Genomic DNA, 22515 nt, shown 5'->3' with positions numbered 1-22515 from the left:
GTTGAATGGTTCCTGTACTATGTTAAAGCGCTCTGAGTAGTCGTTAAGACTTTACATTTACACTGTTGCACCAAATGCTTGCTTGTGGGAAATTGTTGGGTCTTTGTAAATTTCTTTTTTTAAATCTTGACCTGTATTCAATGAACTGTGAGTGTTTTTCAAACATCTTGCTCATTAAATCTTTGTGGTTTGCATTTTTTAAGCTTTATGTGTTCCATAAACATGCAGCCTAATGTTGTTATCTACTTGCAACACATGTGCAACACCCCTAGCTTTTACACAAACACATAGTTCACACACACACACACACACACACACACATTGAACCGAGTTTGAATAAACCCTGCCAAAGATAAATGCGGAGCACTGTAATGAAAAATCTTAATTTGCTGCCAATTTTGGGTGAGTTAGTTGAAATTAGTTTAAAATGGCAACATAAATAAATAATTTAGTGGATTAATATTCTTATGTGTTGTTGAATTTTTTTTATTTCAGCCCTGGCGAGTTTGTTCATCAAGATAAGTAAGTTTGTTTGAGAGGAGCTTCAGTAACGGAGCTCAGCTGGCTGATAGTTGTTTCATTGGTTCAGAACTTTTCAGATATTATTCTTTCATCTGTCTCATTACATTAAATAAAATAATTTGTTGGCAGTATCTACTCATCCTCCACCCAAACTCCCTGTGTCATGTCTTTCTTCAGGTGGATCGATCTCTCTTCGGCCAGTGCTGACTGGTCCTGACATGGCCCACCTCAGCTCGAGGGTTGTTTTCCAGTGTATTGCACCAGACTCCTCTCTGCCAGTCACCTATGAGCTGATGGGGGATGGGGGTGTCCTGATTGACACGGTTGCTGATCTCCAAGGGGACCAACCTGCCTCATTCAACCTTAAGGTCACTGCATCATCGGAGGGGTCATACCACTGCAAGGCGACGACAGGAAGAAGCACGGGAGTCAGCGAGAGCATCAACCTGAGTGTAGTCAGTGAGTAAAAGACACAGACAGAGAAAGCATTCATCCTGTTAGAACTTATATCACAGTTATTTCACTGGAGACAAAAGTTCCCAAACTTGACTTTTCCTTCTTTTCCCCAACCATCCATATTCCCTAACCTCAAGCTCCACCATCAAACACCAGAGTGACTTCTGAACCCTTTCCCCCCGTCGCATATGAGGGGTCACGCGTCGTACTGAGCTGCAGCGTCACAAAAGGCTCCCACCTTTCCTACACCTGGTTTTTCAACAGGAAGGAAGTAACATCTTTAACCTCTCCCCTCCTTCTCCTCACTGCGAACAAACTAGTGATGAGCAATGTGGCTCCAGAGCATGCTGGGTACTATTCTTGCATGGCTTGGTCCAGGGCGCAGGACACCAGGTTTTCCAGCAGCTCAGAGGTCCAGGTGACGGTCAAAGGTATGTGTCAACACAAAAATAACTGCCTGAAATGTTAGTTTGTTTTCTTTCACTGCAGCCTAACATTGCCTGTATCATCCCATCTCCTCCCCTCTTCATTCCTCCACCGCCAGTCTACGTTTCCAAACCAAGAATCTATTTCTACATCTCTAAAGAGGGAGCCAGTCATCGTGGCAACGTGACCTGCTGGTCAACAAGAGGGAGTCCTCCGGTCAACATCTCTCTTTTACTAGATGACAAAGAAGTGGGATCTGTCACAGCTACTGAATCCCTCGCCGCCTGGTTCCCTGTCGCCATGGAACCCGGGCTGGACATGGGCTTGGCTCGGTGTCGGCTGACTACTGAGGTTCAGGAGTTGATGAGTGAGCCTGTGACTCTGGAAGTGGGTATGAGCTACACCGACATGTGAATTAAATCTATCTTTCTGTGATTGCCTGCTTTCCTTCTGCTCCTTGTTAATCTTTTTGTCATTCTCCTCCCCCCTGTTCGTCCAGTCCCAGTCGGAGGTGATGTGAAAGTGGAGGTTGAATATCTCTACAGAGCTGACTCCAAAATGGCCGCCGCCATGTTGAGCTGTCAAATCAGCAGAGGAACTTTCCCTTATGTCTCCTGGCTCTTGAACGACTCTGTCCTTCCCTCTGAGACACATGAGGACTCCCATATTCAGCCTGTCCTGTCTCACTATGCCCTAACGGACCGTAGACAAACCCTTGTTCTGGCCAAGCTCAGCCCAGAGGAGTCTGGGTATTACCGCTGCAGGTCCAGGGACAGCTACGATGACTCCGGGCCCTGGGTGGAGAGTGCAGCCGTGCTGGTCCGAGTCACAGGTGAAAAGATTAAGACTAGGTGTCTAATAAAAGTAATCTTAAAGGAATAGTCTGACATTTTGGAAAATGTGCTTATTTGTTTACCAAAACCATAAGATTGATTATCATCATCATTATCATGTGTGTAAATAAGCTATACCGCCAGCAGCTGGTTAGCTTAGCTTAGCATAAAGACTGGAAACAGGGGCAAACAGCTAGCTCGCTCTGTCTAAAGGTCACAAAATCTGCCTACCAGCACCTCTCACTAATTAACACATTTGTTTAATCGATACTAACACAAAGTGTAGAAACATGTCTTTTAGGGGGGTTATGCTGGTCTGTGTCTTGGCCAGGTGTAGTGATGAGTTTCCGGGCAAACAGCGGAGACTCCAGGAAGTGAAGGCAAATCAAGAAATTGTTTCCGCGGCTAGATTTCATACGGCCCGCAGCCTCGGATTGGGAAAGACAAGAGCAAGAGTCAAAGCTTAAATGCTAACAAACTTTGCATTACACATAATAAGCCATGTTCAAAATGAACATGATGTTAAGATTTTAAAGGTCCCATGGCATGAAAATTTCACTTTATGAGGTTTTTTAACATTAATATGAGTTCCCCCAGCCTGCCTATGGTCCCCCAGTGGCTAGAAATGGTGATAGGTGTAAACCGAGCCCTGGGTATCCTGCTCTAACTTTGAGAAAATGAAAGCTCAGATGGACCGATCTGGAATCTTGCTCCTTATGACCTCATAAGGTTACCTCCCCTTTCTCTGCCTTGCCCGCCTAGAGAATTTGGCCGACCCATGACAGAGAGACATGATGGCTTTCAAACGAGCAAAGTGGCAGTTGGTCAAGGCCTCACCCCCACACCCCCACACCCCCAACCCCCCCCTCTCTCCTCCTCAATAGCTACAGACACAGAAATGGCACATTGTGGGACTGGCTCTAGTGGCTGTAATTCTGCACCAAGGCTGAATTTCGGGAAAGAGACTTCAGATACAGTATTAGGGGACCACTGAGGACTATATTTTTTTTTAGTTTTTTTTTTAGAATTGTTCACGCCTGAGTTGCGTTGATTTGGTTACATTGCCATTAAAAAAAAAAGATAATTGTGACAATGAAAATAAAAATGGTTATAGATCAGTGCATTTGTATGTAATTGTTATTGTTAAAAAAAAAATGTCAGAAGAGACCATTGGCCCCAGGGCATCTTCACATTATCAAATCTGGCACTCTTTAAAAAAAAGTCACTCTTGGGTAAACAAACAAGATATAATGTGTTAATTGGTGAGCTTTAGAGGTGCTAGTAGCTGGAGTTTGTTACCTTCAGACAGCTGTTTCCAGTCTTTTCATTTACAGTACATATGGTACAGACAGTGGTATCTTCTCGTGTAACTCTGACTTCTTTTTCATCGAAACTTATCTAGACATTTTACATGTGCCTTTTTTTTTATGCATGTCATCTTTGTGTGGGGTCTTTACACTGTTTACTGTCCTGCATCACACTTTTTACTCTTGATCAGACTGGAACCTTTGCTCCATGCCTCGAGCAACGTCTACCACTGAATCACCACCAAGTAAAAAGCACATATTACATGTTTAAATGCCTCACATGCTGCCTCTGTATGTATTACTTCACTGGCCTTGTACCTTCTCTTCCACAGAGGTTTTCATGAACACCATAGAGGTCATTAGCATAGCCTTCTGCTGCCTCCTTCTTCTGATGTTGCCAGTGGGGGTAGGCTGTGTGTACAAGATGTTTGACAACAAGCAAGGTGTGTGTGTCTTTGTATGCGTAAGAGAGAAATAAATTGACTGGAAATGTGTAACTGAATTTGTATTACATTTTCATATGTATCTACCTCTCATTTCTTTCACAGGCCATGCCCACATTGCTACAACAAAGTAAGCATTGTCTTTATGGACCTAAAAGTTTATTGATCTGTTTCTTAAATCAAGCTGTTCAACCAATGTTTGTGCCTTGCAGTCCCACCCCTGATGCACTTCCTTTGTCTGCACTCATGTCCCAGTCAGGAGACGAACAGGACGATACAGACTGGGATTCTGTGGGATTCTAGATGGCGCAGAAACTCTTGAATCTTTATAAGACAAAATCCACTCTTTAAGAATGGACAAAAAAATGTTTTTGGAATTCAACTTTATTGACCGTCTCTGTATGCTTGAAATGAAATGAAGTGAATGTTTTTAATTATTATATGAGAAACAATGTGGCATAAGGACAGTTATCTTTCTCTCTCTCTGTTAGACCGTAGAGATCACAGTATAATACAGGAGGAACTTACACCTCCCATCAAATTGTTCACCTCTTCATTCAAATTGTTTATTATGTCATTTAAAATCTGCAGCTATATTTGCAGGTACAATTGTGCCTTTTCCTGAGCTTCCATGTTGCAAGTTGGTGGAACTGGTGGAACATAAAAAAAAATAAAAAAAAATAAAGATAATAGTACTGTATACTGTCGTGAGTTTGAAAATAAAATTTCTCATTTTAAGTGTTTTTTTCTTCTTCAATTAAACCAATGAAATAAATTATGCTGCATTACACCTTCAACTCTTCACAAGGCCTCTGACGTATGTTGTTTTGATATTCACATTTTTCAAAAAATAACATAACACCAATGAGTGAATGACTTCCTCCTATGATGTTATGAGGGAGGGTAATTCAGGGAGGTGTAGTGTAACACTATCAGCTATTTGCACATGTTTCTAAGTGTGTGTGTGTGTGTGTACTGTTTACACTGAAAGTGTTTCAAACCGCCATTCAAAACTGTCAAAACTCCTGCAATACACAGAGCAGTGTAGTCATATTTGAAGTATACAGTTGCATTAAAGACAATAATTCTTCGAGCATGTTTACTTCCTTTCCCTTTGTGGTCGTACTGGGTAAGCTACTCAACACAAACTGCACTGCAGTACACTTAGTATTTCACAATTTAAAACTCTTGTACTGTAAACTAAAATATTGGATTTCTTTTTCCAGTGTTATGCTACTGTAGCAAGGAGAGCAGTAAGTCAGTTGTGTGTTTAGTCAGTTCTAAATGTTTTAGCTCCTGATTCTTTCTTTTGAATGTTTGTGCCGTTTTGTTTCATTTAATTTTATTGTTTGACAGGTCAGTCAATTCTGGGGCGTCCACAACTGTTTGGCCCTTCGGAGGCTTTGTTGAAAAGCGTTGCACAATTTCAGTGTGAACTGAATATCTACCCAGAGAATGAAACTATCCTGTTTCAGTTATTTAAGTGAGTATTTTTTTTACAATTAATTTAACCACTGCATTAAAATGCGTAATCCCCCTAATTATCAACCTTTTCTAGGGAGAACCGTGACAAGATTTTGGGTGAATACTCCTCTCTGGATGGGAAGATTGCAGAATTCTTCATGGTAATCAACCCTAAGCATGAGGGAAACCTGGGGTGTGTGGCCAAGGGACAGAACAACTCTAACATAGAGCCCACTGTCAGCGACACACACTACCTGAAGGTTGTTGGTGAGTTGCTTTATTATCAGGTATATTTTGTATATCATATGTACATGGCTCCCTGTAACAGACATGCACATTTATGTTTGTAAAAGCTCAACACAATGAGAAAAACATTTCTGAAAGTGCATGCTTTTTTAAGGTGTAAGGTGACATTTGGGCATGTTTGCTTGGCTTCGGCATTGTCTGTGTTACATTTATAATTGTTACACACAGTGCTTTTACTGTACACTGCTCTCTTAAAAACAGATTTTAATCCTGATGAGACTTTTACAAAGGAAAGATAGAAAGGGTTCCCAAAATATTAAATCAGCATTGTAGAAATTTAACACAGGCACCTGCAATGAATACTCTGACACAGCTATGCTAGCAGCTCCGTGAGGCTGAACTTAGGCAAAGTGGTACTTTGAGCTAAATGCTAAAGGCATACAAATATGCTCACAATGACAATACCAACATGCAGCTGCAGGTATAATGTTGTTTTCCATATTAGCAGTCTAAGTTTAGCATGTTAGCAAGAAAGGTTTTGCTAATTAGCACTGACAACAAAGTACAGCTGATAGAAATTTCATTAATTTGGCAGGTATTTGGTCATAAACCTAAATTTGTACATTGAAATTTCGACCATAAAAGGCTCTAGATGAAACGGCAGGGGATCCCCAAAATTATTAGAATATATCCTCTAAGGACTTGAATATCTGTTGTAAATTTCCCAGTAACTATCAAATAGTTTTCAAGATATTTTACTCAAAACCTATAATGTCAACCTCATAGTGGCACTAGAGAGACAGTCAGGGGATCACAAAAGTCAGAGGAATTCATTCTCAGGGGACCATACATGTCTGTACAAATTGTCATGACAGTCCATCCAACAGTTGTTGAGATACTTCAGATTGGACTGAAGAGGTTGAGCACCAGACAGAAAGACAGACAACATTGCCATCCATAGAGCCACACAGCTAGCATGGCTAAAAAAACATGGTTTGGACACCATCACAAGGTTTCTTTACTTCCCTGACGAGAGGATTTTTTCCAATAAGAATTATTTTTGGTTTGAGTAAGACCAGGATCTCAGTCTTTTGCTGTGTCTGTCCTGCAGAACCAGTGAATGGTGCAAAGATCGTCGTCAGTTCAGGTCCAGTGGAGTTCGTTGAGGGGAAGACACTGGAGCTACACTGTGCTCTTACTGCTGGAAATCATGTCTCTTACAAGTGGCTGCTAAATGGACGGCTTATCTCTCCGTCTCGTCTCCACTATGTTGCAGATGGCCGTCTCTTAATCAGCAGGTCAGTGGAATCCCATTTAGGTGGTGTCTGGGCAGCTGCTTCTGCATTACTAGGTGGTTGCTATGGTGTTGTGAGCTGTTGAAGGATTTATTTGGTAATTGTTAACTATTCTGTACTGTGTGCGTGGTGCAGACATAAAACTAGATCCTTATAGGTGGTTGCTAATTGGTTGGTGGGGTGTTGCTAGGTGGTTGCAATGGTGATTTTGGGTAGTTGGCAGAAAGTATTGCATGGATGATAGCGCTCTGTATGTAATAGTCACAGAGCAGTAGTATTAGTAGTAGCAGCAGCAGCAGAGTATATAAGCAACAGTGTAGATCTCCTATAAAATGATCTGACTTCATTGTGTTAAGATTTTATTTTGCAAAAACTGCCAGTGGTGGTACATTTGCAGCTATTTTGCCAACAGTTTATTAATATGTCAATAGTTCTTCTCACCAAGTGGGAGATATCAGCGGTTTCAGAAATGTGGGAAGTTTTTTCCTGCTCGTATGCTCGTAATTACGATTTAAATGTTGTGGAAGCAGCATACGAAGCAATTAGCTTAGCTTAGCATGCAACTAGACACAGTCAGCTAGAGTTCTGTACTTGTAATTCTGTGCTTTAACCAGAACAAAAAATAGTTGCATTAAAAAGACGCTCTAAATGTAATACAGACAAAAAAAGGTAACATGTTGGAAAGTGTAGCCTTTTATTAAGCATGTTCCTGTGTTCTATGACTAATTTCCCAACAAACATCTGTCCAACATTGTCTGAGAAAGAAGTCCTTTGTCATGAAGGCCACTGAGCATGCTCATTTTGAACTGAACGAGTAAAAGCAAAGTTACTGAAACAATTATCTGTGTCTCCCTCAGAACTACTTCTAAGGACAGCGGCTCCTACATGTGTGTTGCCACCAATCACTTCAACAAAACAGTCTTCACCTCCAACAGCTCTGAAGTTGTAATCACAGTCAAAGGTTAGCTGTTGTGAATAAACTCTCAGGTTCTCATTTTATAGATATCACATGGTTTCTTTGAACAATAAAAAAAATGCCCTACATCTTTCTCCCTCAGACATGGTGTCAACCCCTGACATCTCCTTCACTGTGTTAAAGCAAGATCCCCACAGCTATTCTGCCATGGTCACCTGTCAGTCAGCCAAAGGGACTCCGTCTGTCACCTTTTCACTATACAACTGGACAGAATTGGTTTCCTCTACGACAGTTGAAGAGACAAAGGCCACATTTAAGGTTCCATTGGTCTTGGGCCAGCACTTGGGATGGCTCCAGTGCCATGCAAACAATAGTGACCGGATCGAATCCAGTCAAATGATTCCCCTAGAAGTTGGTATGTGAATTGTTTGAAACTGCTGACATAACACGGTGGTATTACTCTCTTTTAAACTTTATCTATGATGTCTCTTTTTGATCCATAATGTCTCCAACAGTCCCGGTTGGTGGGCCCGTGATGATGCATTACGACTATGACGTTGGAGAAAACCATGCTGTGATCGGCCTGAGGTTCTACTGCAAGGCGGCAAAGGGATCTCTTCCTCGGTACCAGTGGTTCCTCAACAACACCCTACTACATCACCGAGAAAGATTCTTTTACGTGGTCAACCAGGCTTCAGAACAGTCTATTCTCCTGCTGTCTGTAGGGAGGAGCAGCGCTGGAACGTACCACTGTGAAGTGTCAGACAGCTTTGACAACACCACCGCCATACGCAGTAAGAGGCTGTATTTGGATAAAGAAGGTACATCCACTGATAGATTGAAGTAAAATATCCTTGTGACAGGTGAGTGCTGCTTTCATCTCTTCTTCATCTTCCTGCTCCTCCAGTGCTGAATCGTCTCCCTGTCTGGGTGGTGGCAATTGTCTTTGGATGTTTCACAGCACTGATTCTCCTGGTCTCCATCTGTTGTTGTGTTGGAGCAATGTTCAGTGAGTTTCAAAGTCCTGTTTTCATCTGATGTGGCTACCTCCTCATTGCTACTCTGAATTTATGTTGTTTTTTTTTTTACTCTTGTTCCAGGGCGAAGGCAGTATGGAGAGAAGTCTCTGTGAGTTATTATTCTGCTTAATTCTGAAACGTTGAAAAATGATGACCACATTTCACATGAATCTGTAACTTCCCTTTTGTGAAAAGAACTGTGCCCCTTTATCCTCAGTCCGTTTTTTGTTTTTTTCTTCTACTGAGGAAGAATAACATGTCAGCAGTTCATCTATCATCTAGCAATTAAAAAAGATTACTTCCTGTTTCCATGTTGTGTGCCATAAAACCATGACAGGTCCAAAACATCAACAAATGTAAAATTTGGTTCATCTATGGTCTTGTTTGTTCACGGTCACACATGAATTAATGTTATAATGTATGTTAATATGCTACACACCTTGCAACAGGAACGATAATAAGGCCTCTTGTTCACAGTTAAGACTCACAATACTGAGCTTAGAGGACATTTTGGTGTACAATAACTGAATCTGAAAATACATATTTTTTTTTTTTGGGGGGCCTTTTTGCCTTTATTAGACAGCTTGGTAATTTGAAGACTGATAGTAAACATGGGGAGAGAAGGGAAATACATGTGACAAAGATTGAACTGGCGATATGGTAACAGTGTGTGGTAAATGTGTGTGTGGGGGGGGAGAGACTGATTATTATTATATTATATATATTATATACATTATCTTGCTACATGATGATGTAAATGCTAAATGCCCAGGATTTTAATTCTGGCAGGCAAATACTTAATTCCTCTCACTTTTTTGTAATGTTATCATATGTTTTTTTTCAAAAGTCAAAGTTAAATATGATGACTCAAAAGAAATTTGAATCAGTCTTTTAAAAAAAATTTATGTTTAACTTGGGTGTAATTATGAAATGTTCTCTCCTCTTCAAGCTCAATATTACCAGAAGAAACACGGCCAATTACCTTGACCTCAGTGCTAGCTACAGAGCACCAAGTGTAGTTAGGCCTATATTACATTAATGTTATGCTATGGGACTGTAAGAGTGTTAACCTGTATATGTGACAACTTATACTCAACTTTTCTCCTCAGGAGCTTAGAGATGGACGGAAGGGTAGCTGTATATGAGGGCGAGCTGGTCAGTCTATATTTCTGTATCTCCATTTTTCAAAGACTGTTAACTTCACCCATCCATTCACTCTCACAGTGTCATCGTATCATCTCCATTAGGATTAATACTTAACCGTGACACAGAGCTCTCTCTCCTTACAGGACCTGTCAGAGTACCATGAGGATGCTGATGTGGTGAACACTGCCAGAGCCGGTGAATTTGATCAGGTGAGATCAAAATGAATTCATTATGAAATCAATCAACCGATCAGCCGGTCATTTAAACAAGCAAGTGGTCAAACTCCTCTGCTCATCTGTCTCCTCTCCTCAGGCATCTGAAGCCTCCGTAGATGAATGGCCCCAAATTAAGGCCTGCCTGAAAGAAGTAGAGGACCTGACCTGCTAGGGTCAGGACAACAACAACCTACTTATAAATGTCACTCAGCAAGACTAAAGAGATGATAGTTGTTTGGGAAGAAGCCCCTAATATCAACGGGTCCTCGGTAGGGTTGGGCATCGTTTGGATTTTAACGATTCTGATTCTGATTCTGATTCCAATTCTTCCTTTCGATTCCGGTTCTTATCGATTCTCGATTCCGATTCTTTGAAGGGTGGAGTTGAAATGGGTCACATGCTTATTTCACAAATAAGAGGAAAGTTTTATTTTGATTCAGTGGTGCTTTGCAGTTTTACAGCTTTTTCACTGTAAAATAAAGCCACGCTAGAGCGCCACTTACTGTGCTCCAAGGCTGCAACACAACAAGCGCCTGGTCGCTAAGGAAACCAAAACTTGCACATATTAAATTTGGAACCCATGATCAGATTTGAAACCAAATCCTCCGAACGATTCCAATAATAAAGGAACGATTCCGACGGAATCGTAATTTTTGAAATGATTCCAAGTAGGAATCGGTTCTCGATGCCCAACCCCAGTCCTCGGTGGAGAGGGTGGACAACTTCCAGCACTGTACCTTGTGTTCACATCAAAGAGGGTCTGACCTGGGCGCTGCATATTAACTCAGTGGTGAGAAAGGCAAGACAGAGACGGATTCACTTCAGACACCTGAGGAAATTCTGGGTATCCCCTCAAATACATAGGCCTAATACACAATTTCTACTCTTGCATCATCAAGAGCGTCCTGACGGGAAACATCACTTCCTGGTATGGAAACAGCACTGAACATGACAGCAAGGCCCTGCAGAGAGTGCTTCACTCAGCTGAACACATTAGGTGGTGCCCTACCCTGCCTGAAGGATATTTACACCAGGCGCTGCAAGAATTAAAGGCTGTAGCAGGAGAATCATTAAAAGATCCAAATCTTTTGTCCCTGTTGAGGTCAGGCTTCTACCCTCAGACCACTATCCTAAAGAAGACCCCCCCCCCTTCTCACACACACACACACACACACACACACACACATATACATATATATATATACACACAAATATGGACAACTACATTTAACTGAAATTGTATTTTTTTATGAGTGCACGTGACAAATGTTCATAAATTGATTGAAATGGATGTGGGTGAACCAGTTGAGTGACCCTGAGGGTTCTGCTGTAAACACAGGCTGTTGTTTTAAATAAACATCTGCTCATGTGCTGCCGCGTCTTTCACTTTCTCAAGTTTCATTATGATGCATTAGGATCCATCTCAAAAAGTATTTGTGGTGTTGAAATAACAGTCACCCACGATCATGTTTCCTGGTTTCCTGGCTGCTGCCGGTCAACCCCGCCCCTCTGTCACGCAGCGTGCGCAGCTCTCCTCTGGGTGGCTCTCGTCTCGCCTTCGTTCGTTGGGTGTAGCAGCACGACAGGAGGTGGCAGCGGTTAAGTGAAGTGAAGTGAAGTTAAACTGGCGGGCTGTCCACACGGTGAGCTCCAGAGGATCTGCTGAACGGGAGAGGCATGGAGGAGACGGGCGGTCCGAGTGCGTACGGGGCTTCGCTCGCAGGAGGAAGCTTCGACTTCTACAAGTTTGTCCGACAGCCGCAAACCATCGTGCGGATACTCAGCTGGGTGAGTGTGGACTGTGAGAGTCGGACTTTAAAGGTTAAAAAGAGACAGAAGTAATGCCCAACATGGTCTGTGAGCAGGTGCGCTCGGCCTGGCGCGCGTATACTGCCTCTGTGCTGCGGTTAAATGATATATTTCCATTTGTGTTGGCCGGAACAACAGGCTACTATGCTTGCGTCTCTGCGGCGCGTCATGTTGCACGCAGCTGGTGTATGACAGCAGCTTGGCGACAGCACAGGTCAACACTGCTATTGTCAGAGGACAAGACATAAAAACTGTCAGACACACTGAGATAGAAGCCAAACACTTAGTAATATAGGATTTGTGATCATTTTGTCATGTTTGTAAATGAGAAGTTGTTCTCAAACAGTTTACCTGGATAAATAAAGGTTTAAAAAAAAATCAGTGATCAGTCTCGACAGTCTGTAACACTAGAGCTTTGCTCACCAGAGGATTACATGCATTGTAACTTCTAAAGACAGATGATGAGACATTAGGCTACTTTCTTCTACACTAGTATTAAAATGGACACAAGACAATGAAATGAATAGGTGTTACCATAAAGCGATTTGACAGACTTAAGTGTATTTGCATAAAAAGGGGGTTTCAAGTAGGCCTACCAGGGAAAGTTATGGGTCGCTGCTGATCACCTGTTGCTAGGCAAATCTTGTGGAAAAGTTTTGGGTTTGTGTTTTGGTTAGGACACTGATCTGGCAAGTCCAAAATGAACCTCAACCAAAATCATGATTATAAAATCAAATATAATGTTGTCTAACCCTGCTGCTTTGTGAACAAATGGATTGTAAGATTTGGTTTCAACTGATCTGTCTTTAAACAGCTCCTTGGTGAACTATTAAGACTTGGATCCTCATTTAGAGGGAGTTTTATTGGACGTGACTGCTTTTCGTCTCCTAACAGTCTCATGTCTTGGATTACCGAGACTACGGTTGATTTTCATTTACTTGGTTCATGAAGCGTAAACTAGGCTATTTATCCGGCTTCTAGCTATGCACATACAGGGGCAGTGAAATAATAATAATAACAACAACTTTTATTTATATAGCGCCTTTCAAGAAACCCAAGGACACTTGACAGAATTAGAGGTTGTAGGCTGTGGTAAACAGGTGGTGTTTCAAGAGTTTTATTTTATTTTATTTTTTAATATGTCCAGGGATATCTGCAGGGTAAAGGGTAGGTAGGTGAGAGACCCTGGATGCTGTGGCATGATATCCAGTGTGTTAGATGAGGACAAAATGTGCCCTTGGTTGCCCCAACTGCTGAATGTTTATGTGTTTGGGAAACAGTGTGAGATTGTGAGTGTGTCGCTGGTAAACAAGGGCTGATGGGCAGGTAATGTGAGACCTCTCCCCGATTGAACCTCGTTTTTACTCTCGGTGAATGTGTACCAATGATCTCCCTCTCTCGACACACACACACACGCACGCACACACACGCACACACAAATTTAGTGCAGCTGTGCTTATCTCATCTGAAATTCTCACTGTCTGGATCACCATTTATCTCTGGTGATTTTAATCTTACATCAACAAGCCAGCAAGTATGACACAATAGAGAATTATTCACTATGTAACCCTGCCTACAGGTCCCATAATGCCCCAGACCTGCTCCTGGAACAAGGACAGGATGTGTACTGTGGCTCTTGGTCATTTAAGGTGTTGAACCAGAATGATGAAAACCTGCTCTCCTGCTCGCCTGTTAAATATGGCAATGAAAACAGTATTTTTATGCCAAATAATGCACTTCTGGAAGCATTTTAGTTGATGTGAAAACACGAGTCATCAAAGGGAGGGTGTCTGTGTTTTTTCTGCTGTGTAATGACATCTGACAGAGCAAAGCAACAAGCCCCAAAAAGAACATACTGTAAGTAGATATGGGACGCCTGTCACTCATTAACAGGTTCCATCTGTCCATTTATGTAGAAACATCAGTCTGCTACACCAACGCTCCCTCTGTCTCACCTTTGTCTTGTGTTTTGGAACTCCCCACATTCACTTCCCATTAGGGAAGTGAATGTGGGGAGTCTTCAGCTAGTTTTCTGTACTTTTTTTTTTTTTTTTTTTTTTTTTTTGTCTCATCCTATCAGCAGGATTGTGGCCTATTTCTCTCTCCGCTGCCCACTCACCTCGTCCTCCTTCCCACCCGTTAAACAGTCCCTCTCTATCCTCCTCTCGGATCTCATTATGAGTGTTGTTAGTGGAGTTGGTGGCATCTCTGGAGTCACATGGCAGGCAGCTGCACTCAGAAGTAGGTCACATGGTTAGGTGGGTAACCAGAGGAGACAGCAACAGACCACGGGATGGTCAGTTAGTACTTTCCACTTGATAAACACACCGTGATGAGCACAAGAGTATTTCAAGAGTCTGCAATAAGAAAAGAGACTTGTTTGTTTATGAAAACACGTCATGATGTCACTGTTTTATGTAATGATTGCATGTTTTGGCCAATTTGTTAAAGTAGAAATAGATACAGGTTCTTTCAAGACTTTCATTTTAGTCTGATGAATTTAGTTATCTTTTCTGTAAAGTTTGCTTTCAGTAGACACAAGCTCAAGCACAAGCTTAACTTTGCTTTTTTTGTCACATGACAAATGCAATTTTTTTTTTTTTTTTAAAGATTCTTTTTTGGGGCATTTTTAGGCCTTTATTTGACAGGACAGCTGAATACATGAAAGGGGGGAGAGAGAGAGGGGGGAATGACATGCAGCAAAGGGCCGCAGGTCGGAGCCAAACCCGGGAACGCTGCGTCGAGGAGTAAAACCTCTATACTGTATATGGGCGCGCGCTCTACCAACTGAGCTATCCGGGCGCCCATGACAATGCATTTTTAAGTGTTGCAATACTCTCTCTTGTCAATGCGTTCAAGAAACAGTAAGCTCTACAATACAAAAAAAAGCTGAATTCACTTTTTCATAAAGGCTGCTAAGCTCCTGATTGCAGTGCTTTTGGAAGCAGACCCAGATGTTGGAGTTTCTTTGACTGCACCACCATGAAAGAGTTTTCCAAATGGTCCCTCCTCGCAACTGAATTTTCACAAGATAATAATAAAGTGGATAACTTAATTTTGAGTACGATTCAAGTTCTCTTCTGGTAGATTTCCATACTCTGCTTTCAAACCAATGACTGCCTGAAAGGTAGGAAATCAGTCTCCAAACCAAAATGGTTGGCAGGAATGTAAAGTATGCAATGTGAAGTTGAGTTAAACTTGAATAGCCAGTGCTATGTTCCTTTTTAACAAGACACTTTCTTCTTGTGTATTTACAAATCATTGAAGGCCACTTTCTTCTTTTTTCTGATTCAATGTAGATATTTGCCCTGGTGGTGTTTGCTACCATCACATCAGAGGGATACGTCAACACTCCCCACAGTGTAGAGGTAAAGTGCATCTTTAACCAGAATGACTCGGCATGTCATTACGCTATTGGCATCGGGGTGATTGCCTTCCTGGCATGTGTGGCCTTCCTGATGCTGGACGTTTACTTGCCTTTTATGAGCAGCGCGCAGGAAAGGAAGTACGCTGTCATGGCAGACCTGGGATTCTCAGGTGAGCAGGAGCGTTAAAGTGATTTTATTTGTTTTGTTTCGTAAGAGCTTTTTAGCCTATATTAACAGTGGATCAAATGACTTTGTGTAATGTGAAAGGTGTCGCTCATAGTGATAACCCACAGAGAATTATCACTGCAGTTCCCCTTCGTTCTATGGGGTCATTCTTTTGGTTTTACAGCCTACATCTTTACTGTTTTTGGTTCACTCTCAACACTAGTGGTGGGCTACATATTGAGATGTAATAATATTCTACTTAACAGTATTATAGAAATATTAAGCTATTGAGAAGCGCAAACTACCTGGTCAGCATCAACCTTGGATCCAAATATCGATAATATCAATACCAACGTTGGTATTGATATTGATCAATACCAGTGTAAGAAGATCTATACTTTAATTTAATTTAACTAATTTTATTTGAATCAAAGACGCGACCTGGCTGTCTGTGTCTGTGTAAAGGCCTCTATACAGTCGCCATTCCCGACCTGTCGCGCGACAATGTGAAGTCAAAATGACGTAGACCTCGGTGGCACGCCAGGATTTGAAGTGCACAACAAGAGGTCTTCTCTATTATTTTCAGCTGCGCGCGATAAAGCGGAAACAGGAAGCATGGACGAGTTCGAGGGCAATCTCTCTTGTAAACTTACTGGGTTAGGATGAGTTATTTTATGTTTAATGAAAGGCTTGATCCGACCAAGTAGGCCTTTGAATTGTTGTGCAGACATTGACGTCAATGCTGCTGCCAGTTCTGCCGTTCTGGACCTTTTTCTTCTTCTTCTTCTAGTCCGTAGAAACGGCAAAGTCGGTAGACTTTCCTCAGTTGCGACACCTCCGTTCAGGAGAAGACTGCAACTAGTGTCGCGACCACCACGCGCAATTATAAATAGTTACAGCGCTCCCATGACGTCACGCTGTCGCGCAACATGTCAGGAACGGCGAGTATACTGAAAGTTTTAGTGCCGCTCCTGTCACACATGCTGTCACAGCCCAGAGCAGACACACTTTGCTCCTCCTCCCCCCCTCTTGTGATTTGATGCGGTATCGTCACGTGACTCAGCGGCGCCAGGCAAACAAGCAAGCAGCCAGGCCCGGCAGCGGCCAGCAGCACACACACACACACACACACACACAAGCAGGACCGAGACGGAGCAGAAGAATGGCAGAGAGGAAGAGAAGCGCTGTGTGGCTATATTTTTAGGCCAAAAAGGAAGCTGCATAATTAGTAAAAAGGCTGTAAGATACAGTGGTAACACAACAAATTTAAGCAAGCATATGGAAATTCTGTCCTGTGTTTTAACTTATTAATAATCCTATGAAAAAAAATCACAAACCACTTAAAGATCATGAGAATTCATTGAGATTTAGCAATTTGATGATGCAGCCACCTTAATTATTAAAAAGTATCTGTATCGTATTGATCTCGGCGATACTGGACCTGTATTTACTTGGTATTGGATCAATACCAAATTTTGTATTATCGCAACACCACTACTCAACACTCTCATCAACCTCCTTTCCAGCAGCTGTTTTTAGTGGAAAATAAATCTCTAAAAATTGACTCTACACTTCTGCTCAGCACCGAACCTCATGCAGACAAAGTTAACGACTAGCTGGTGAATAACTGTGGAGCATTTAACAGCTAAAGATCCAGATATTTCCCTCAGGAGTTGGTAGAGACCAAAAACAGAGCTAAAAGAGATTGGATATTGGACACAACCGACTCCAAATGAATGCTAATCTAATAATATGTAAATGTTGTATTTATACAGACAGCCCTCTGAGTATTGGCTTAATGTGCGACAGACCGCTGGCTGTTTTCCTGACATAACATAACTTGTATTATTCATCATTGCACAAGGTAGATGTTGAGGGAGCAGCAGATGACATCACAGATTCTGATGAAGTTAAACATTCATCAGCTGTACATGACACTGTTCCCAGTCAGCCATTCTTCAAGGAAACAAAGAAGTGGTAGTTTAAAAAGCAAATGGCAATTGGAGAGCCCTTTGTATTCTTTTGTTTTTCACAGCAATTTTCTTTTCATATCAGGGGTTCAAGCTGAGCACTTTTGATATCTTTTCATGCAGTGAGGAAAAACAATCGTGTGTGTGTGTGTGTGTGTGTGTGTGTGTGTGTGTGTGTGTGTGTGTGTGTGTGTGTGTGTGTGTGTGTGTGTGTGTGTGTGTGTGTGTGTGTGTGTGTGTGTGTGTGTGTGTGTGTGTGTGTGTGTGTGTGTGTGTGTGTGTGTGTGTGTGTGTGTGTGTGTGTGTGTGTGTGTGTGTGTGTGTGTGTGTGTGTGTGTGTGTTTTCCAGGGGCGTGGAGCTTCCTGTGGTTTGTGTGTTTCTGCCTGTTGGCCAGTCAGTGGGCTAAAACTCATGATGTGAACGGTATCCCAGAGGACGCTGCACGAGCCGCTGTGGCCTTCTCATTCTTCTCCATCGCCACTTGGGTGAGCGGGACTATTATTGTTTTTCTTTTCATAAAAAATTGCTCAGATTTTCCTTCTCATCGAACTCTGGGCAAGAAAGCCCAGAGAAAATTCCTTTTCAAGCAGCCATTGGCCTCAGGTCATTCCAGTATGGTACACAAACTTGCAAGAGACTTGAAACCTGCTTAAGGTACATAATGACTCATCGTATAGTATTTACAGTCGGACTTTTGCGTAACAACACATGAAGTCACATATTATTTGTAAACGTCCACCAGGTTGGTGCGTTCAAGTACTTGTGGGAACCTCTGACATTTGACAATTCCTAGTCAGCTGCTTAACAACAAACGTTTTATTTCTAAAAAATGTGTAACTCTTGTATTGACCATATGTTACAATCAGAGCTGAGAGCAAACCCCAAACATTTGGTTATTGTTTGTCTTCTGGATTTGTGAGTGCAAGGGTATTTAGCTGGCTTTTAAATGATGAATTGGAGCATCCCACGATCACTTGAATGTACCATTCAGAAGACTTATCAAGAAAACCGCATCAGTGTTATAATAATGTAATGCATTGACCCATTCAATTTCATGGTGATGGATTACCTCCACCAAAGAAGCTTCATGTCTCTGCAAGTTTATTTTTCCACTGGTATAAAGTGAAACCAGTTGAGAAACCAGTTTACACCCATCAGTCACTTTTTGGCTGATGGGTACATCCTCGTGAATATTGCAAAAAAAGAAAAGTGATTTATTGAAATACTGGAATTAATAAAAAATAAGCATAATAACTTTTGACATTAACATTTGATTGACATTTTGATTTCATTGTGCAGGGAATCCTTACCTACTTTGCCCTCAGCCATTTTCGCCGTGGTGTTAATGAAGTTTCCATCCCAACGTACACGGAGGCGCCACCAGATCACCAATCCCCCTACCCTCCGACCTACGCCCCCACCTCCTACAACCCCACCACCTACACCCCTACCACTTACACAGCCTATCCCAGCAGTGTGCCCGACATGCACCAGCAGCCTCCCTTCACCCCAAACCCCCAGCCGCAAGGAGACGCCGGCTACCAGCCGCCCAGCTACTGAGACAAAGGGAGGTCACATGGACGAAGTGGTGTTCGAGATCATCTGTTGGTACACTGACTGTAGTTGCACTGCACAGACCCAGAGCTATATCATATTGATGTGGATTTACATTTGATTTAACATACTTTTCCAAGTGTCCGATTTAAGAGCCTGAGCCGTGCAACTGCAAGTAAGAGACGAGGGACACTGCTGTTTACGTCAAGTGGTCTGTGGTCAGATTTTAAGACATCACGCTGACTGTAAGGATTAGCGCTGATGATTGGGTAATCTGACTTTAGACCTGTGTGCAAAGATACTACTTTTTTTTTTTTTTTTTTTTTTTTTTTACCTCAAATGGGCTGATCCTGAAGGGGAGAGGTAGATATAATGTACCCAGGAGGTCAAAGGTCACAGAAATGTGATGTGAAGAATACCTGTGATGGCTCTAATCAGAGTGGGAGAAGCCAACACCCAATGTGTTTGCCTCCTCTTTCCTCTCTGTTGGAACCTGAGTGTGCATTTGTACATAGATTTCACTGCAAAGCTGCCATTTTAATGGTCGTATGTGCCTGACTTTCTTTTCTTGTTTGGGTTAGTTTAGTTTATCTTGAGGACCTTTAAACAGTGTAAGATGTATTAAATTAACACATGATTTTGTGGGAGTAGAGCACAGGGGGAAAAGATTATTATAAAGCCAAATGGCCCCCTTTTGATTTAGCTTTTTGTAAAAAATGTGGGTTCTGTACTGATTATGCAGTCAAGTTTCTTAGCTATATAACCATAAAATCATAAAATCACCCCTGAAAGAAAGATTTGCAATATTTGTGCTCGAGTAAAATTGCTCCTGTGTTCGCCATCCCAACTAGCTATGTTTTTAAGACGACTCTAATCAAAATGTGGTGTTGATGGTGACTTGAGAAACCAAAAAAAAAAAACTCCATTACTTTCACTGTGGCCATGGTAGATGTAACAAATTTTCAAAAAGAAAATGTTTGTAAAAGTGGGTTACATGTGCCAATCTGTAGAGGCATTTATTGGACGTTCATAGGTGTAGTTGCCCTTTAAACTTGTAGCTAACATTCAGACAGACAGGAGGGGGGGGGAGCATGTAGATAACTATGCACTTGTTGAACAGGTCTATCCATCGAGCATGTCCTCACACTGAAGAGTAACTTATTAACAACCAGAAACCAGGCTCCCTCTTCAGCCTGCAAACACTTCCTCCAAAGTCTTTGTGACATTTAGTTTTCTGAACACTGATGTTTATCTCTTTAATGTTTATCAGAGTGCAGCGGGTACGTCTTCTTGACCAATGACTAATAACACCTCAGCCTGCAACGGTGAGAATCAAACACCTGTCCTTAGAAAGACTACTGATTTACTTTGTTGCTTTGTGCCTGACAGTAATATGTTTGTCATTTATTAAACACAAAGCTATTGTGGTACTACATTGAATACATTTGTACAAGTATAAAGACATCGCTGATTAAAATGTAGAAAACGTGTGCATAACTTACTGAAGGCATATACAGTATATATGCAAAAACACTGCTGTTGACTTGTCATTTGTGCCACAGTGAGAGAAATTAAAACTTTTGGGGAAGGAAGTGTGCCGTGATTATTGTTATACAGTACAGGCCAAAAGTTTGGACACACCTTCTCATTCAATGTGTTTCCTTTATTTTCATGACAATTTACATTGTAGATTCTCACTGAAGGCATCAAAACTATGAATGAACACATATGGAATTATGTACTTAACAAAAAAGTGTGAAATAACTGAAAACATGTCTTATATTTTAGATTCCTCAAAGTAGCCGCCCTTTGCTTTTTTTTGATAACTCTGCAAACCCTTGGTGTTCTCTCAATGAGCTTCATGAGGTAGTCACCTGAAATGGTTTTCACTTGACAGGTGTGCCTTGTCAGGGTTAATTAGTGGAAGTTTTTCCCTTATTAATAAAAAAAGCAAAGGGTGGCTACTTTGAATAATCTAAAATGTAAGACATGTTTTCAGTTATTTCACTTTTTTGTTAAGTACATAATTCCATATGTGTTCATTCATAGTTGTGATGACTTCAGTGAGAATCTACAATGTAAATAGTCATGAAAATAAAAAGGAAACGCATTGAATGAGAAGGTGTGTCCAAACTTTTGGCCTTTACTGTATTTAGGTGAAACAGCTGTGCATCACAGCTGCCCTTGCTGCCATGCCTGGGTGATTTTTGCAAAGGTTGATTAATCTGCTCTTCAGTTAACATTTAAAATCAATGTATCCATCTGCTGGTGAAGACTGCCGCTTGTCATTAATTTAAAATCAATCAGCTGACCGTGAATCTCTAAGTTGTGCCTTTAAATTTACTGTGTCGCAAAATAGTGTTGTAATGGTAACACAAGGCTTACATGTAATATGTGATGCATATTTTATTTGCAAAGTAAATTAACTTGATATTTTGTAAGATTGATTTATATTTCTTTAAGGTCCATGTTTTAAATGTGAGACTAGAATAGGTTTTATAAAAACTGGCGCAAAATAGTGGCCAGACTTTGGTTGGCTTGATTTGTTTTTCTATTGTTTCCAAGTATGTTTTTTGACTGTTGTGAAGTTGCCATGTGCCCTTTTGCTTTCATCTTTCTGTCACTGTCCTGTCACAGTGTCAGAAGCACAACAGTGATTTACTGGAGACCTTTTGTTTATAGAATAAAACCATTCACAGGATGTTCAGGATATTGTTGCATTCATGTACTGCAGTAATACATATAGTATACTTAGGGTTGCAAAGGGGCGGAAATTTTGTGGTAAATTTCTGGAAACTTTCCATGGAAAGTTAAGCTGGGGAATTTTGGAAACATTCCAATTTGTAAACTTTCATGGGAATTAACTGGAAATGTTGGGTAATTCATACAAACTCCATCTTATACAAACATAAATATAAACATTTTGTTTTGTAATAAGCAGAAAGGCATATACTGTGAATACAAATGTTATTCATCAGTAGAACTTTAATAGATTTTCATTGAATAACAGTAAACAGATAGGCATGTAAGTGAATACTTTGAGTTATTTGTCAGTCAATCTGCTGTAGAGTGTTGATTCTAGAAATGATCTGTGCAGTGGGTGTGGCCTCCATAGCCCTGCAGTAGGCTAAGTAGTAGCCCAAACCATTGACCTTTAGCTTAACATATGAAGGTAGCTAGCATGCTACCTTTGATTTACTATGGTTATGGTTATGTGTGCTAAGCTAACCATCAGCGCTATCTATTGTTTCCAGCCTATCAAAAACAAGTGGGCTATACAATTAACACACATACAGTACAGGCCAAAAGTTTGGACACACCTTCTTATTCAATGCGTTTCCTTTTTATTTTCATGACTAT

General features: G+C 41.3%; 3 protein-coding genes across 7 annotated transcripts; all 3 read left to right on the top strand.

The window, feature by feature from the left end:
• Positions 1–76: 76 nt before the first annotated feature.
• Positions 77–4662, top strand: LOC114548125 (hemicentin-1). Of its 3 annotated transcripts, none has more exons than XM_028567881.1 (10): positions 77–402; positions 496–522; positions 700–981; positions 1116–1409; positions 1523–1795; positions 1904–2236; positions 3736–3789; positions 3877–3987; positions 4093–4117; positions 4243–4662. In XM_028567881.1, exons 1-10 carry the CDS (start codon positions 357–359, stop codon positions 4307–4309), a joined length of 1512 nt encoding a protein of 503 aa, XP_028423682.1. In that variant the 5' UTR covers positions 77–356; the 3' UTR covers positions 4310–4662. The 3 variants fall into 3 exon arrangements, with proteins under 3 accessions (XP_028423682.1, XP_028423673.1, XP_028423691.1); XM_028567872.1 differs by having other exon boundaries at positions 4200–4662; XM_028567890.1 differs by lacking the exon at positions 3736–3789 and having other exon boundaries at positions 4200–4662.
• A 353-nt stretch (positions 4663–5015) lies between these two features.
• Positions 5016–10625, top strand: si:dkey-93h22.7 (platelet endothelial cell adhesion molecule). Of its 3 annotated transcripts, XM_028603989.1 has the most exons (13): positions 5016–5116; positions 5214–5240; positions 5344–5470; positions 5546–5718; positions 6809–6995; positions 7850–7953; positions 8051–8323; positions 8424–8729; positions 8816–8917; positions 9009–9036; positions 10037–10082; positions 10217–10282; positions 10386–10625. In XM_028603989.1, the coding sequence occupies exons 1-13, from the start codon at positions 5083–5085 to the stop codon at positions 10458–10460; spliced, it is 1548 nt and encodes a 515-aa protein (XP_028459790.1). In that variant the 5' UTR covers positions 5016–5082; the 3' UTR covers positions 10461–10625. The 3 variants fall into 3 exon arrangements, with proteins under 3 accessions (XP_028459790.1, XP_028459798.1, XP_028459805.1); XM_028603997.1 differs by lacking the exon at positions 5214–5240; XM_028604004.1 differs by lacking the exons at positions 10037–10082; positions 10217–10282; positions 10386–10625 and having other exon boundaries at positions 8424–8771; positions 8909–8917.
• A 1057-nt stretch (positions 10626–11682) lies between these two features.
• syngr2b (synaptogyrin 2b) lies at positions 11683–20747 on the top strand. The gene is made up of 4 exons (XM_028602885.1): positions 11683–12076; positions 15397–15634; positions 17950–18086; positions 18901–20747. The coding sequence occupies exons 1-4, from the start codon at positions 11966–11968 to the stop codon at positions 19159–19161; spliced, it is 747 nt and encodes a 248-aa protein (XP_028458686.1). The 5' UTR covers positions 11683–11965; the 3' UTR covers positions 19162–20747.
• Positions 20748–22515: the final 1768 nt, after the last annotated feature.

Source organism: Perca flavescens, chromosome 2, assembly GCF_004354835.1.
Source record: "Perca flavescens isolate YP-PL-M2 chromosome 2, PFLA_1.0, whole genome shotgun sequence".
In the NCBI taxonomy this organism is placed as follows: domain Eukaryota; kingdom Metazoa; phylum Chordata; class Actinopteri; order Perciformes; family Percidae; genus Perca; species Perca flavescens.
Note: the sequence above shows the minus strand (reverse complement) of the source record. Positions and strands in the feature narration are given on the sequence as shown.

Excerpts from the sequence above, each read along its gene's own strand:
- si:dkey-93h22.7 (XM_028603989.1), top strand. The coding sequence starts at position 5,083 with ATGTTTACTTCCTTTCCCTTTGTGGTCGTACTGG. Across the intron at positions 7,954-8,050 it reads AGTTGTAATCACAGTCAAAG|ACATGGTGTCAACCCCTGAC; the intron begins GTTAGCTGTTGT and ends TTTCTCCCTCAG. Across the intron at positions 10,283-10,385 it reads GAGCCGGTGAATTTGATCAG|GCATCTGAAGCCTCCGTAGA; the intron begins GTGAGATCAAAA and ends TCCTCTCCTCAG.
- LOC114548125 (XM_028567872.1), top strand. The coding sequence starts at position 357 with ATGCGGAGCACTGTAATGAAAAATCTTAATTTGCTGCCAATTTTGG. Across the intron at positions 1,410-1,522 it reads GGTCCAGGTGACGGTCAAAG|TCTACGTTTCCAAACCAAGA; the intron begins GTATGTGTCAAC and ends CTCCACCGCCAG. Across the intron at positions 1,796-1,903 it reads GCCTGTGACTCTGGAAGTGG|TCCCAGTCGGAGGTGATGTG; the intron begins GTATGAGCTACA and ends CTGTTCGTCCAG.
- syngr2b (XM_028602885.1), top strand. The coding sequence starts at position 11,966 with ATGGAGGAGACGGGCGGTCCGAGTGCGTACGGGGCTTCGCTCGCAGGA. Across the intron at positions 12,077-15,396 it reads TCGTGCGGATACTCAGCTGG|ATATTTGCCCTGGTGGTGTT; the intron begins GTGAGTGTGGAC and ends GATTCAATGTAG. Across the intron at positions 15,635-17,949 it reads GGCAGACCTGGGATTCTCAG|GGGCGTGGAGCTTCCTGTGG; the intron begins GTGAGCAGGAGC and ends TGTGTTTTCCAG.